This window comes from Macrobrachium nipponense, chromosome 17, assembly GCF_015104395.2.
Source record: "Macrobrachium nipponense isolate FS-2020 chromosome 17, ASM1510439v2, whole genome shotgun sequence".
Taxonomy (NCBI): domain Eukaryota; kingdom Metazoa; phylum Arthropoda; class Malacostraca; order Decapoda; family Palaemonidae; genus Macrobrachium; species Macrobrachium nipponense.
In genome coordinates, this window is record NC_087210.1 from 1,461,850 (window position 1) to 1,479,545 (window position 17,696).

General features: G+C 34.7%; 1 protein-coding gene across 7 annotated transcripts in view; it reads right to left on the reverse strand.

The window, feature by feature from the left end:
• Nucleotides 1-17,696, reverse strand: part of LOC135196104 (serine/threonine-protein phosphatase 2A 56 kDa regulatory subunit delta isoform-like) — a 58,407-nt gene that overhangs the window by 19,256 nt on the left and 21,455 nt on the right. For 3 of the 7 annotated variants that reach the window (XM_064222564.1, XM_064222563.1, XM_064222568.1), the window contains exons 3-4: nt 3,298-3,634; nt 2,873-3,121 (exon numbers count right to left, since the gene is read on the reverse strand). In XM_064222564.1, coding sequence (XP_064078634.1) covers nt 2,873-3,121; nt 3,298-3,634 — 586 coding nt within the window. The remainder of the gene's footprint in view (nt 1-2,872; nt 3,122-3,297; nt 3,635-17,696) is intronic. The other 4 variants (XM_064222565.1, XM_064222562.1, XM_064222567.1 and 1 more) reach the window with 2 other exon arrangements.

The following is a 17,696-nucleotide window of genomic DNA, read 5'->3' on the forward strand; positions in this document are numbered from 1 at the left end:
GACCACTATTTCAATGTTTATAACTGCCTACTTTAGTTCAAGCACCAAATATTTCTTCAACTATCACCTTAAACTAAATTCAAGACAGTTTCAAAGTTATTCTTTCCTATCTTCAATTTCCCGTGCATCAGATCAGCAAACAAAATTATAATTACCTAACAAAAATTCCTTTCTATTTTCAACTATAATATTAATGTATAAACAGCAAAATACAGCAATAAAAATCTAGTTTTGTCTTTTGTTTACGTTTAGAATCAGCTGATGGACGTTTATTACCGAAAGAATTATTTTGGAAAACAATTTAGTTGCTAAAAGAAACGAATTTATTAATGGAATTATTATTATTATTAACTTTGTACATAATAGTTTATGATATTATGATACAGTAATTCATATTTCATTGAGAGAGAGAGAGAGAGAGAGAGAGAGAGAGAGAGAGAGAGAGAGAGAGAGAGAGAGAGAGAGAGAGAGAGAAGAGAGAGAGAGAGAGAGAGAAGCAGCTTGTGACGAGAGTAACTTGAATAGCTTGAGATAGCATCTTAGAACGAGAATAGCTGGAGAGAGCAGCTTGGGACTAGAGTACTGTTGACTATCTTAGCTCGAGAATAACAATGAAATTTGTATTTTAAATATTTTATGATGATATGAAATGAAACATGGATAGTGTGATAAGATATTCTCTTGTATACTGTTATAATATGTGATAATCATTGAGTCAACTATAAAAGTTGTATCGAAGCACAGTTTCGTAAATCACAGAAAGAATAAAAATATGGCAACACATATTTTTATTCTTTCGGGGACTATCTTGTTCTTTTATTACGATAATAATAGATCAGTATTATAGTTTTTTTCTGAGAGAGAGATTTTGCTATTTACATTCATAGTATTTGAAAATTTGTGAATGAGTTTTATTCTAAAAATGCATTTAGTCATGAAAAGAAGAAGAAAACAGTAATTAGCGAATCTTGCTCTATGGTAAAATTTGTGATTTCGTTAATTTTCCGGAATATACGTAGCATTTGGGCTTCACAAAAAAAGTAAGTAAAGTGATTTATGACAGAGTTTAGAGGATACTTACGTAAAAATACATCGGTACTTTGTAGAACGGTGACGTCACGGTGGTTATATGTATTTTTTTTCGTGAATGAATATACATTTATGATAAAAAATAGTTACTGTACTGCTTAGAGTACCATACTGTAATATTAATGTAATCACATCAAAATAAAGTAATCATTGTTCATTGTATACTGTAAACATGTAATGTATTTTTGTCTTTTGAAAAATGGATTCCTTAAGGAATTATTCCTTGAAGAGGCTTTTTATTATGAATATATGCCAATAATATATAAGATTTGCGTTTTATTATGAATATATGACATTAATATATAAGGTAAAAATGGTTTTATTATGTTTACGCTTCGTCGCCGATTGCAAACAACATACGATAATCTATGACAATTATCGTTTGTATGACTGCAGTGTTCAGAGAAGTTGATTACATTATACAAAACAATAATGAAGTTCGAATTGAAAATTTATGTTTTCCTAAATGTTATTACTACTGTAATTTAACTACTACTATTAACATTTCTAAAAGGTTAAGAATGACAAAGGTGCTGTGAAGTGTAACTCAATGTTTACATTTCTGCTGGCCGCTCAACTACAAGTTGATGTCAATGACGTGGAATTATTCCATGAATAGGCTATATATTATGAAGATATGCCAATAATATATAAGGTGAGAATGGTTTTATTACCTTTATTGTCAGTTAATATCATAATGTGAATCTGTTTTTGCATTTGTTGGTTATCGGAACCGGACGAGGCTTAGCCTACCACCGACAAGCCCGCGATGCTGTGATTCATACCAGCGATATATAGACTGAGAAGTGGTCCAAGGAAAAACCCGTGATTGCTGATCCGCGACTAAGCGAGGCCCCACTGTAATACTCCATGTAACAGCTAATTTAAAATGGTACAAAAATTATGTCAAAGTGACTGTGTCACTGATACTTTTTAGTGCGATAAGAAAGAAATTTGCACTTGCGCGCCTGCGTAACTATTGTAAACAAAACAACGCCTTGATCCGTGAGCTCCCAGCATCCCCCAAGGCGCATGATTCAAAAGATTTTCTAAAAGTATTTTTCCGCGAATTTAAAAAAAAACTTTTTTTATTGACGTACCATACGTCCAATCGGCACCCGACAGACAATTTATGTCGACGTTTAATACGTCCAATCGGCGTTAAAGCGTTAAAAAACAAAGTAGATTTCTCTGACATGAATTCTGGCCATATTACAATTGACATGCCTCAAACATAATAGTCTACAAAAATTAACAAAAACCTTGATGCATTTTAAAAGGTCATATTTCAACAATGATAACATGTGATACAGTCTTCCTTTCACATACTTGATCACAATAGGCAAATTAAGGCAACTTAATGAGACAATACAAATGACATATGTAACAATTCTAAGTTCCATATTTTAGAAAAAAAAATGAAGTGATGGGTATAACTATCTGGCAATACAGCAGAAATCTTGTAAGACATGTCAACTGGCATAACATTGCTATCAGTGTACACTGGACAATTCTCACAGTGAAATTACCAAAAGCCCACAATTTCGTTATAATTTGGAAAGTACTCTAAACATTTCTGCAACAGGTAATATTTAGGGCAGCGTAAAACATGTGATTTATACTTTGTACATACAAAAGCCCTTTTTAAATGACACTTATAGCCATCAATATTAGCCTACATAAATCAAAGCGCCACTAAAAATCCAATCCTAAATATGTACTTAAACCAATACAGAAAAAATAAAATAAAAGTTACACTTTCCACCAAGATCAATGACCATACCTGACGGATTAGTAGAAGGTGGCAGCGTTCTAAACAAATTAACAGCAAACATATTCACCACCTCGGGGTAGATAGGCTCCGTAATGACTTGCCGCTGAGTTGTTACATACTCTACCATCTCATTTAAGGCTGCCCGTTTCACCTCTTTCCACTTCAAATCACTCAGTGGGTCCGTAACAAAATCAAACAAGACCCCACACTGTCGAATCTTTTGTGTGAAAAGTTCTTCTCTCTCATTTGGCTGGGCATCTACAAGAAACAACAAAATTAAGAATTTGATTTCGAGCAAGTTTAATTGTACTGTTTAGTGAGCAAAAGTTTGACTAAGTTTTGCCAGTCATCAATACTATGTGTGTCCAGAACTAAACTTTCAATGTGACTTAGTTTCTCAATGAGCCAACGCATGTTTTTAACCTCCGACTTACCCCGTAACGATGGCAATTTTTGCAACTCCCTATTCTTCGGAACGTTGAAGCGCGAAGACGACTGCCTCTTGTCCTTCTTGATGAGCGGTGCCCCAGGACTAAACTTTATTTTATTAATCTGTGTAGGAGGAGGAAGACCATCCTTAGCAGTGGATGTGATGCCTAAAGGACCTTCATTACCACCAATAATGTGGTGGGGCTGTTGGGACGAGTCCTTGTTACTTTCCTGACTTTGCTGCTGCTGTGGAGGTTGAGCTGGCTGCTGCTGCTGCTGCTGCTGCTGCTGTTGCTGCTGCTGCTGCTGCTGCTGCTGCTGCTGCTGCTGCTCCTGTTGCTGCTGAGCATAAGGTAATATGGTGGAAGTGATGTTGGTGAATGTAACGGTAGTGGAGACAGGAGTACAGCGGCAAGTTGTTGTAGTTGTGGTGGTTGTAGTTACCAGCAGCGGAGCCACGCACGCACAACACCAAGCAACACACACAGAGAAAGATCAGCGGTTAGTTTTAGTAGAAGAAACAGCAACACAGCAACTACTTTCTAGAAAGATTCACGACAAATTCTATTCCAGTCCATCATGGGTTTGGTGATGGCTTCTGAGTAAGAAGAGATCTGAGGAACAAGGTCGACCCTCAAGCGCAGTGACAGATGATGGTACATTGCAGGCTTTGCGTCGGAAAGGCCATTTCAAAACCGTGAGAATTAATTTTGAGTCGAACCTGTTCCTAAGATTCTCAAGCCAGTGGTATGCCAAGATATATATAAAACAAAAACAATAAAAAAAATACTAAGAACTAAATAAGACCCTTCCAACTTTTGACAAAGGTCTCCAGATTGTTGGGCATACCACCATATGCAATAAAAATCATGCTTTTTCTATTGACAGAAGCTTAAGTAATTATAACAACTAAAGAACTAAAAATAAATTTACTACAAACTAAAAGTATAAATACATCTAAACTCTATTTAAAAAAAAGCTCATTCAAACTATTACTAACTACAGTAAATAATAGAATATAAACATTACTACACAACAGAGCATCCTTCCATTGATAAGTTCAATGAAACATTGTGAAATATTGATGCAAATAACCATACACATACACACATATGCCTATATTACACATTCAATATAGTATAGAATTTGGTTATGTTTATCACACCAAGCCTTGAATCCTAGAGGGAGAAATGAAGGGGCTTCTGTTTCCAGTATGGAACTGGAAGCTACGCACAGGTTACAGTGATGTTCAAGAGTGCTATTCTTCGCAGAATACCAAAGGCATCCAATATGACTATTTAGATGCCTTCAAATTACAAGACGCCAGTGTGGGTATCTAGATTATGGGCAGAAATCTCAAAATCTTTAGGGAAAGTATAAAAATGATCAAGTTCCCAAAGCCCGCTGATGTGGAGGTCAATAAATGTGTGTTGTCGAGAAATGATATCTAGTACCTTTCAAAAATCATCATTTAAAAAAAATACATATGTAAAGTAAGCACAAACAATGGTAATCAGCAAACTTTTGGTTGCAGCAAAATTATGAGCTAACTTCAGCCAGGTGAGAAATCTTTATGTAAATCACGTTTGTGCTACATATGGCAAAGATTTGCTTTAAAAATGACACAACGCATACATTATGTAATAATGATCCTACCAATAATGTTTTTAAAAATACCCCTTTTATCAAATACAATATATACTGGATTTGACTGAATAAAGCCTGTCCTTATGAAAATGTTAAAGGTTTCACTGGACTAAGGAACAAAGATGACTTCACAGAAAAATGGACTGTGTACAGAGTAACACTTTCCCAGATACAAATTTATTACTACCACACATTTTACAGAACTAAACTTTGAACTATGAATAAATAAACAGCCATTTAATCCTGGTAGTCACAAATAGCTAAATGAGCTAATAGTACTTTATAAAGTTACAAATGGGACTAACTATTTTTAACTTGTATAAGGCATAACAAGGTGAAGAACATGGTCCCTATGCAAGACAATTATGAAAACGTGACTTCTGATCTTCAAACATACTTCAGGTGGGCTGCATATTAAAAAAAATCGACGTTGACTCACTCTACGAGGTCAGTTCATGAGAAATCAACACGTTACCTTTCAAAATCAACGTTAAAGCACCTTTCTATATTTTACTTTCCAGGTGTTCCCAACTATCTCATCCTGCTAAACTGTCAACTTCCCCAGTTAACTATACACCTACTTTCTCTCTCTCTCCAAAGAGGAACATATCATTACAGCAAGCCCACCTGTTTAGAACTGTGACACAGGTCACGTTGAATCACACAATATGTAACGATTTTTAAATTATGTTTAAATTAGAGACAATAAAAAACCAAAATGCAATAGTGATATTTGACCCAAAGATTAAATCATTCACCCTGAGTTTCTTAAACAATCCCTTCATAAATTTCAATACTTGTGTTTGTGTGCTTGTCATGTTTGTATATGTATACGTGCATATACACCTCACATGATCTTCCCAATGCTCCAACTATTGTGTGTGTTGAAAAAAGTAGACGTGTTTTGCCACAACTCCTCGAGAGAACTTATCAAGTCTATTGCAAGAAAAGAAGAAGTGAAGTGTATTACACCTCACCATATCCAAACAAATAAATATATAGGCACAACATTAAAACATGCTGATGCTAATCGTCGATGACAAGTATCTCCAACTAGGAATGCATGAAAACTTCTTCCTTATTTTACACAACACTGATCAAAAATATACTGTTGAAAAAGAAGACTGCTTCATGTTGAATCCTTTTAGGTTTGTACTGTGTGTACTTCACACTTAGCACTTACAATAATCCACTCTGCAATTTATGAAGTTATTTCTTACAACAACAATCAGTTTGATTTGCAAATAATACAGAAGCTGTGACTTGCACAAAATTATTTACATAAATCTTTTTGTTATTCAAGGAATGGTTCAATTTTACACCAACTAATTGGAAAATCAATGCTTGAGAACTGAATTGTATGTAATTTTGCATCACAAGAACCTGAAAGGGTTAACATGAACAGTTTAACACACAAACAATATTAACTTGAGAAGCCAATCTTGTATTTCAAGAAAAGCACTTCCCATGGTCCTACGCAACTCAATTTAACTCTGATTGCCACATTTCACCCCAATTTTCACCACACTCACAATATGAACAACAATATCTATCAAACACTAGGCTAACCATTACCAACATAAGAAACTTTGTAAAACTAAAATTTGTCTAAGTTTAATTTCACTGGGCCTTAGAACCATTATAGGTACTTGATCTTACATAGAAAAAGTTCCTAAAAGTAAGAATTCCACAGAAGTCCTAAAAATATCCTTAAACTCAAGATAACATTATCAGGCTGACAAATGAGTAGAGCCCCAACATTAAGTCAAACAACAGACATAAACTTAGGTGCATTTTTCTTATTGAACTGTTGTTGTACAGAGCTCAATGTACATCCTCTGCAAATTCTTGTCTATCCTAACATCCAATTTCTTCTACATCCATCTTCCCTCTAGTTTCCTATCTTAGGACCAAAAGGCGTAAAGCAGTCCACAAATGCGAGCCAATGGGCCTTGCTACACTACTACAAAATAAAAAAGCTAAAATTATCATCACTTTAATACACTTCTCTATATATTTAGTGTTTGCCAATATTCAAACTTTAGAAACACCAAAACACTGTCTTAGATTTCAGTAAATATCAACAATTAGAATCCCAGGGTTTCTTGGGATAACTGTCTCACATACAATGTTTACAATGCAAATGCTATAGTATTATATATAGTACTGCATCTATAGCAGTATCCCAAGGAGATATTAATACAAAATAAGATGACCTCGTGATGAGTAATCACCACCATCCATTGTATAAAGGATTTACAGGAGATGAATAATACTGTACCCTTCACAAATACATTCAGTAAACTAGCACAAAAATCCTGTTGCGGATTCAGAGAGAAATTCTGAGTTTATGTTTTCCAACCACATTTCTTATGAAGTCAAACCAGAATGAGGATTAACCCTTAAACGCCAAAGCGGTATTTTAAAAATCGTCTCCCATATGCCGGCAGCGTTCGCGAGTGAGCGCCGAAGTGGAAATTTTTTTTTTTTTTTTTTCTAAAAAATCACAGCACGCTTAGGTTTCAAGATTAAGTGTTCATTTTTGGCTCCTTTTTTTGTCATTGCCTGAAGTTTAGTATGCAACCATCAGAAATGAAAAAAAATTATTATCATATATAAATATTTGGATATATGACCGCGAAAAAATAATTTTATATATAATTGTATACAAATCCCACTGTGAGCAAAACAGTTAAAGCTAACGAGTTAATTTTTTGTTTATGTATTGTACACTAAATTGCAATCATTTTGGTATATAAAACATTGTAAAATGATCAAGGCAACACAGAGAAAATATCGCAAAATGATGCATGAATTCGTAACGCTCGGACATAAAAAAAAGCTGTTTTCAAAAATTCACCATAAATCGAAATATTGTGCTAGAGACGTCCCGTTTGTTGCAAAATGAAGGTAATTGATTGAATATTACTAGACTGCAAGTGTTGTAGCTTACAATTGCAGTTTTAGACAATTTCGGTCGAGTTAAAGTTGACCGAAGGACAAATTTTTTCTATTTATCGTTATTTATATGAAAATATTTAAAAACTGATAAAAGCTACAACCATAGGTTGTTTGTTTTTTGTTGTATTCTACATGAAATTGCGCACATTTTCATATATAAAACTTTATGTAACGGGTAATTTAAAATGGTGCAAACATTACGACAATCGAGTGAAAAAATGTCTGATTTTTTCGGAAGAGTTACCGGCGGACTAAGGAAAAAGTTTATTTCATAAATTCACCATAAATCAAAATACTTTGCTAGAGACTTTCAATTTGTTGCAAAATAAAGGTAAATGATTGAATATTACTAGAATGTAATAGTTTTAGCTTACAATTACGTTTTTCGACCATTTCGGTCGAGTCAAAGTTGACCAAAGGTTGAAATTTTGGCACTTGTCGTTATTTATAAGAAAATATTTCAAAACTGATAAAAGCTACAACCAAGGGTTGTTTTTAGTTGTATTCTACATGAAATTGCGCACATTTTTATATATAAAACTTTATGTAATGGCTAATTTAAAATGGTGCAAACATTACGACAATCGGACGAACAAATTTATGATTTTTTTCGGAAGTTACCGCGCGGACGTAAGAAAAAAGTTTTTTTGTTTTTTTCATAAATTCACCATAAATCAAAATATTGTGCTAGAGACTTCCAATTTGTTGCAAAATAAAGGTAAATGACTGAATATTACTAGAATATAAGAGTTTTAGCTTACAATTGCGTTTTTGACCATTTCAGTAGAGTCAAAGTTGACCGATGGTTGAAATTTTGGCACTTATCGTTATTTATATGAAAATATTTCAAAACTGATAAAAGCTACAACCATGAGTTGTTTTATTTGTTGTATTCTACATGAAATTGCGCACATTTTCATATATAATACTCATGTAACAGCTAATATAAAATGGTGAAAATATTATGTCAAAGTGACGAAATAATTTCTGAGACGTGTCGCTGATACTTTTTAGTGCGAGAAGAAAGAAATTCACGCTTGCGCGCCTCGGTAACGATTGTAAACAAAACAACGCCTTGATCCGTGAGCTCCCAGCATCCCCCATGGGGCGTGATTCAAAAGTTTTCGCCTATTAGGCCTATAACTATTTTTTCCGCTAATATTTTAAAAAACTTTTTTATATCGACGTACCATTCGTCCAATCGGCACCCAACAGACAATTTATGTCGACATTTAATACGTCCAATTGGCGTTAAAGGGTTAAGTATTTCATAAGACTGGGCCAAATTCTTTTTTTTTTTTTTTTTTTTTTTTTTTACAAATCTAATTCTTGGATAAAATGAAAACATACTCCACTGATTAGTTTTCATGACAGGATCTGCCTTGAGGGTATCAAAGATAAGAGTAAGTCTGTAATTCTTCATGGATATCCCAGGTCAACCTTAACCATGTACAGTGCATATAATTCTCTAAACCAAGATAATATTAAGGGCCTCTGCCAAGTAACAGAAGAAATTGGAAAAAGCCTTAATATGCTGTTTGTAATGTCACAGAACATAAACATCAACAATGTGCTCCTGTCTGGTTGTTTTAAATACTTGCAACTGCAGAAGATAACCTTCCCCTTTCAGAGGGTTACAAACTTTCTCCTCTCAACAGCCATCAACCGGCTACAAGGCAATTTCACTGTTCTACGGTGTTTGCTGTGTGTCATGAAGGATTCTTGAATGTTTTAGGAAAAACTTCAGCTGTTTTTTTACTTTTAAATTTCCTTCTTCTTTTTTTTTTCCCCAAAAAAGCCGATCCCCCTAAGTAATTTTTGTTTTTAATTGGTATTGTTCTCCAAGTCAAGCAATAGGTATTTGAGTAACAAGGTTTTAAATGTACACCTACTTGGCCTATACTATACTACATTTCACTGTAATCATATGGCAGTGTCCTCTTCTGGATCTTGACCAGTACTAGTTGGTGCAACTGGGCTCTGCTGAATAGACGATTGGCGATATTGGCGATACGTGATTAACAGGTTTGTATAAAAAGCACGTTTTGAGCTATAAAAACATTCATTAAACTGACATGCAATTAATTATAAACGTTTTCTCTGCAACTGCATTCCACGTGGCCAACTCATATTTCTTCAATAACACCTTGACCATCATTCACACACATATACGGTGGAGAAATAGAGATAATAAACAATTTCAAGGCTAATATTTTTGCAATATCTTATTTCTTCTAATTACTTAGTACTCTCAAGCAAATTATATTCCTCCATATTCATCCACCTTGAATACAAAAAACAAACATCCCTTGTGTACACATGAATGCAAATACTCTGGCCACCAATATTATCAATTTCTATTCTACACCTGATAAGACCAACTTGAAAGGCTTTCTGAAATTCTGAGCACAGAAAAGCTCAACTTTATCATCTGGGTGAAATGTAATGTAATAAGTACTGAGAATCTTTCAAATTCATTCCTGTCCATAATTCCTGTCTGTATAAAACAGCCCTGAAACCGACATTACAGAGAAAATAAAAGCATGCTACATAACTTTATGGCTGACATAACAAAATGCAACACTTTTTGCACAAGTAAATTGCTACTCAAGGCTTCAGTTAACCTGAATTCTCAAAATCAGCAGTTCTCAGCAAAGCCACAGACAGAACTACTCAGAATTTTAAGCGATATGAAGCAACTTCCCCAACACAACAGTGAAATGAAGTCAAAACCCTCTGGCAAAAAGGTTACACAGCAATAATGTCAAACCTAAAACAAGACATCAAGATAACAACGTTTCTGAACAGCTCATTACATCAATCAGGCTACTACAAAATTCAAAGCTTGAGCAGTTAAGAAAAAAAAAAATGAAAAGGAAGAAGACAAGATGCCAGCTGCTTTCTACTGATCGGAAGTAAAATTTCCATGGAGGAAGGAAGGAAGTAATGATGAATGAGTGAATGGTTGGATGAATGAATGAATGTAGTGTGTAAATTTGAAACTGGAAATAAAAATATCAATGACACTCTTCAGGGGTCTGAAACAACCGTGCTCCAAGTACGGCATTTGTGTTTTGCTTTGAGAAACTACGAGGATGTGTGGGTGTCATCTGTTTTCCAGTCTTCACACACACACTTTCATGGCTTTGAATTTTTCAAATATTACATTATTCAGTTATTTTAAAAATACTTGGCCATGTGATGTGACAAACAAGGCTTGAACACAGTGCCGTACTGTTGCAGGACGTTCCTACCACACTAATATAATAATGCTAATGGAGGAGATCCAGCTGCAGCCGAGTGCTTGGCCATCAAGCATTCTTTCACCAAACACTGTCCAAATTAACAAATAACTTAAAAAGCTAATCAAGACAGATCTAACAGTACAAAAATTAGATATTAAATACAGGAGGTATGTCCTAGGTATGAAACAAATATTGTATATGTCACACGGACATACACTCAATGGCACCTCAGCTTATCGAACCTTACTGCTCATCAGAATCGTCCAAATCCAAAAAGGAAAAATGAGAATCGTGTTTCGTATTTCACAGAATAATCTCGTTAAGCATGCCAGTCTCATCGGATGCCAAAACAAATGCAACCGATACTTGCCCGCCTAACTTAGCAAGGTAACTTCTTAGCTTTCAAGGCAACTGGACTTGTCTTGCCTCACTCTGTAACTTTGACCCATTGAACAGACCATGTAACATTTAGCATGTATATGTCTGCCTTGTCAGGAGCCAGCGCTCCAAAATGCGATGTTGTATGTCAAACGTAATCAGGTGTACAGTGACCTAGCTAAGCTAATCAAGGGTAGGTGTGCTTTTGTTAAACTATGCTTTGGGCATGCTTTCACTGCACTACATTTTCTCAATTGATGAATCAGGATGCTCTCACTTCACTACATTTCCTCTTTCTCCGAACAAATTAGGAACAAAACCTATTCTCAAAACTTGTTGAACATCAAATATCATGCTTATTATCATTCATATCAATTCTCTTATTTGTTGGCTGTCTAAATTTAGTTAATTTTCATGTGTGTTAAGGAAAATTTGTTGACTACATAAAAAACTTTTGTAACTTTTCATAAATACATGTTCAGCTATTATGATTTTCTTAGTTTACGAGTAACTTATAAACACAGATACTACTATTAAGTATAATTCTTTATATCAATGCTACTATTTAGTATAGGCTTTCATGAATATAAAAAATGGAATTTATTCATAAACATTTACAAAATAAATGTGAGAGGGCAATGAAGAAAATTCATATCCTTTTCATCCCACAATTCCTGACTGATTTAGCTTAATATTGTCCATTTCAACATTACACAAAAAGTTTATAGTATATGAAATTGTTAAGTTTAAGTACAAATTTGGAGTACTATGCATTACAAAAATACAATAAAATATAACAGAATCAGATATAATATTCTGAAAGTAGATTTTACTTATATGTAGACATACTATTTGTAAAATAATATCCAGGACTTTTTGAACAAAAGTTTTTATATGTGCTCTTGAAACTTTGATCGTAGATTTTTTAGGCTTTCTTAAATGAGGAATGCTGTGAAACACTATATTATCTGTTACCCAAGAAGCTGGTGGAATACCAAATACTTTTAACAACTTCTGAAAGATAAACTCCACGAAAGAAGAGGGAAGCCAAAATATACCGAGCTTCAATTAGCCATTTTTTTTAATTAACTTTTATTAAAAAAGAATCTCATAATTGCACAAGGAATCAACAATGATGTTGGTGTCAACATATATTAAAGATATGTATAAAACTTGAGTTTTCAAGAACCTGCTCGATTCTCATTCTCAATCCGAAATAGAGAATGAGGATCGAGCAGGTTCTCAAAAGCTCTTGTTTATATATAGAGGCAGTCCCCGGTTATCGGTGGGGGTTCTGATAAGCAAAAACTACCATAAACCAAAACTTGGTGATTTGTGGCACTCATGGCCCCAAGTTTCAGTTAATGGCACTTCTGCTAAGTATGTTATACAGAGCCAGAACTCTATTATCGTTACCTTATGGCGCCGATAACTGAAACTTGGTCCGTTATGGCGCCATAAATTGCCAATCTTATGACGCTAGAAAAAATGGATTGCCATTAACAGAGTCCGCCGATAACCAGGAAATACCTGTACATATATTTTAAATGATGTTTTAAATCGATCACCGATATTCACAGGGGAGGTGTACCACAACCTCCCGGAATAGCTACTATCCGAAAATACTTGACTCCCCTCTAAAAGCACTTTTAACTGATTATTTTGATAGTTAAGACACCAAAAAATCCCTAAATAAAATGCTTATCCTGATTATTGTAATAGTTATTTTACGAAAAATGCCTTTGATCACAAAAATATGAAAATACAGCAATTGGCAAATATTTCTCTAGGAAAACTACTGCGAATAGGTGACTTTTTTGCCAATAATAGGTATATATGTTCCACACAAAAATCTGCGAATGGGCGAGTGCGCGAATCCAGGACTTTAAATAGACGGGGTAGACTGTACGCTGAAATAACCGTGGATTTCTACACCAGTAACTCGTATGACTTACTTGTTCTAATTACACACAGCGTGTAGCAGTACGTATGTATTGACGACCTCTGAGGACAATCTTACAAGCTGATGAATACAGTGAACAATTCAAAAGATAATTTGGATGAGATCAATCAGAGCCATTTGAAAACATCAGACAAAAACTAAAGCCACATTAGGTCTGACGCCATTTTCATCATTCACTCTAAAAACAAAGTATTTCACACTTTGCCTGATGAAGAAAAAAATAACGAATGGCCTCCATAATGATTTTGTCAGGCTACCCCTGAGAGAGAGAGAGAGAGAGAGAGAGAGAAATACTGCATTATTATATTTAGTAAACTCTGTGTACACACACCCACATGCACACACACACACACACACACACGAAGATTTGGATGAAATGTTTATTCGTAGTAATGCAGTCCAAAATGATAAGCCATTTCCTCTGTTTAAATCAGCAAACAACCACAATCACATATCACGTGTATACAATAATTGATTATAATTGACTATCAGAAATAGAACTGGAATATGAAATTGAGGCCAAAGGCCCAGTGTTGGGACCTATAATGTCATTCAGCGCTGAAAAGGAAATCGAGTAATGAAAATTTCTAAAGTTTAACAGGAGGAAAACCTCACAGTTGCACTATGAGACAATTGTTAGAAGTTGAAAAATAAGATGGCTGCATAAGGAATGAAAAGGGTTGCAGCTACGGGTTGAAGGGACACTGCAAAGACTCTAAAGTACTGCTTACAGTGTATCATGTGAGGTCCACTGACAGCACTATCCCCTATGGAGAGGTATTTGGCATGAAATCTACAAATGTACATAAGTGCATAAATGACATCATCATCTAACCATTGCATTCACTACTATATTCACCAGCTTACAAGACCCTTCTTCAAACTGACAATGATACAGAGCCACAAAACAAAGAGGGGAAGAAAAATGAGACAGATTTTCACATGGCTGCTACCCCACCTCTTGGGTACACAATGCAGCCTGTACCATCACGTCTTAGGTCTTCGATACTTTACGCATTTCATGCTCGTCAGAAGGCCGAGCCTCTCACTATCCGTTAAGCTGAGGTGCCAGTTTGATAAATGATCATACACAGACATACAAGTCAAGTTTTAATCTGCTTGTCATAACATTTACAAAAAATTCTTAAATTACAAAAACCTAAAACTAATGTAATGTATATTTTCTAAAAATATGCTAATTCAAAATTCAGTCAACTACATGGCCCTGAGCATACTGGCCACATGACCTGAGATTGGATATGATGTTTCTTCCTTCTCTATAACCTCTCAATACTCTTGTCATGTCAATCTTCCAAAACTAATCCAGTGTAACAAAGCAATCCACTCAAGCTGGTGCACGAAGACAGCTTGTGGCATCAGTAACAATTCTGAATACATGTAAAACACAAAGGTTTCATACTAAATACATATTATGATTTTAGAACATGTCACAAGGTGGTGACAAAACCACCCTTGGTCATCAAAGACCTTCCAATAACAATTTGAAAAGAATTCCTAGGAATTAGTGTATACAATTCACTGAGATATAAATACTGTAATTAATTACGGTGCTAAACTGACCTAAAACCCAACAAGAGTATTGAAATTGATTAAAAATGTATGTATGCATATATATCATCATTTCAAGTCCAGTCAAAACCTGTGGAAACTCAATACTAACTTCATGGCAGGCAAAGTTAAACTTCTTCAAGGCCAAAAATTAGAAGACAGATAACAACAAACTTATAATTTAGGCCAAATGCCAAGAGCTGGGACCAATGAGGTCATTCAGCACTGAAAATAATGTTGAAATAATTGTTTGGAGAGGGTAGAAAGTAAGATGGAAAAGAACATGAATGTTGGCACAGTAGAAGGAACAGTAAGTGTAGCACCTAGGGACCAAAGGGACACTGCAAAGGACCTCGAGTAATGTCTGCAGGAGGTAAACTGACAGCACTACCCCACTACCAGGATATATTCTGAATTGGTAGAAAATACCACCAATTACAGGCCAAGTGAAAAACTCTCACTTTGGGAACTGGGCAATGAGTTTTGGAATATGCATTTAAAAACCAGTCACAGAAGAAGAAGAAGAAGAAGAAGAAGAAGAAGAAGAAGAAGAAGAAGAAGAAGAAGAAGAAGAAGAAGAAGAAGGAGAAGAAGAAGAAGGAGAAATAAAAGTACCTAAATATTTGATTAATGATTACATTATTATTTCTCATACCCGAGGACACAAACAAAATTAATAAGTCATACTGGCTACTACAATCAATCCCCATCACCTTTAACAAGTCTGACCTAACTCTAATGAGCCATTTAGCCATTAGCTATATCTGCTAAGATATAAACTTGGCTTCATCTCTTACCAGTCGCCCTCTTTTTTGGTAGTGCCTTACAGATGTTTCCCTTAATGTGTGACTAAATAATTACTGGCATTTCTTGAAAAAAAAAAAATCAATAAATTCAATTTGTTAATGATTACTATTGTAAATAGGAATATAAAACTAAGCCAAAGACAAGTACTGGGACCTCCTATGAGGTTATGCAGCACTAAAGAGGGAAATTGAGAGTAAAGAAGATTGCAAAGGGATACCAAGAGGATACCTCACTCTTGTACTATGAAACAACAGTGAGAAGGGAAAAAAAAGATAAGAACAGAGGTATAGCAAAAGGAATGAAGGGGGTTGCAGCTAGAGGCCAAAGGGACACTGCAAAGAACCTTAAGTAATGCCTGCAGTGCACTGCATGAGGTGAACTTATGGCCCTACCCCTATACAGGGATCCTGTGATTATTAAAAGCAAAACAAATTGCGTACGAGTCCTGATAGTCAAGAGAACATTCACTGCATCTACTCTATATTTTTTTCTTGTTATCAAGCTTCAAACAATAACAACTTTGGCAATGTACGGAAAAAAGCAGAGCTATTAACAAGTACAGAGGGAATGACAAAAACAAGAACCCAGAAAAAAAAAAACATGGTATTTTCCAATACTCAAGTTTTACAGAAATAAAAATTCATAACTATAATTAATGTGCAAAAGAATAAGTGATTTTTGTTTGACTGGGCAAGTAATGACCTAAAATCACAACTTTTTTATGTTATCAACTGATATCATAAAGCTTTGTGATAAATATATAGATATATATATATATATATATATATCTATATATATATATATATATATATATATATATATATATATTATATATGAAACCTCAGTATTAGTATGACATGAAAACTTCCAGTATTCACGTCATACTGTGAGTATTCATGAACACTCCTAGTGATTACTGCTATTACTATCTGTTAGCATCATTACCTCATCAGCAAAACCATTAACCGACTGCCTGCGCGTGCAATTTAACTTGGAACTATTGTGAAGTCTACTGAAAAGGCTGATCAGCTCAGTTATGCTTAAATCTAGAGTCTTCTACTACAATCAGTACAGAGAAAGCAAAAAACACTTAAGTATTACTAGAATATGCTGAAAAATAAAACATACAGTATTACATTACATTTGACATGTAGAAGCATGACCTGCGATAGTTATTTTAAAAATCAAACAATAGCAAAATGTGCTTCACTTCATTTGTACTCGCTAGACAAAAAAATAGAAAAATATAAATAAATATATTTAACCATAATTTGCATGAATACATTCTGTGGTATCACTAGCAACGACCGTGTAGCATGTTTCTGCCTTGCCAATTTCCCATGAATACCAAACAAGTATGACGACTAAGGTCATCCCCCTACAATCGAAGGGTTGAACATAACTATAACAGAATAATACCAAATTAAAGAAAAAGAAATTTCAGACTGACTTTCATGAGATGAAGTAATCATGTTTTCAAAATGGCTTTCATTACACAAAGTAGTTATCATACACTTTCGAGGACAGAGCATTTTTGTAAACTTGACCAGCACTCTACGACAATGGTTAGACTGTGTATGTCACCAAACAACTGTCCAAATGAGTCTTAAAATACATTTACATTGTTTGGATGGCAAAAATTCAGCGTTAGCGAGAGGTCTAGATAGAATGAGTTATAAAATTTAGGCCAAAGGCTAAGCACTGACACCTATGAGGTCAGTCAATGCTAAAAGGGAAACAGAGCAAAAAGCTCTGAAAGGTTTACACAAGGAAAGCCTTGCAGTTGCAGTGTAAAACAATTGTTAAGAGAAGGTGGAAAGTGAGTGAAAGTAAG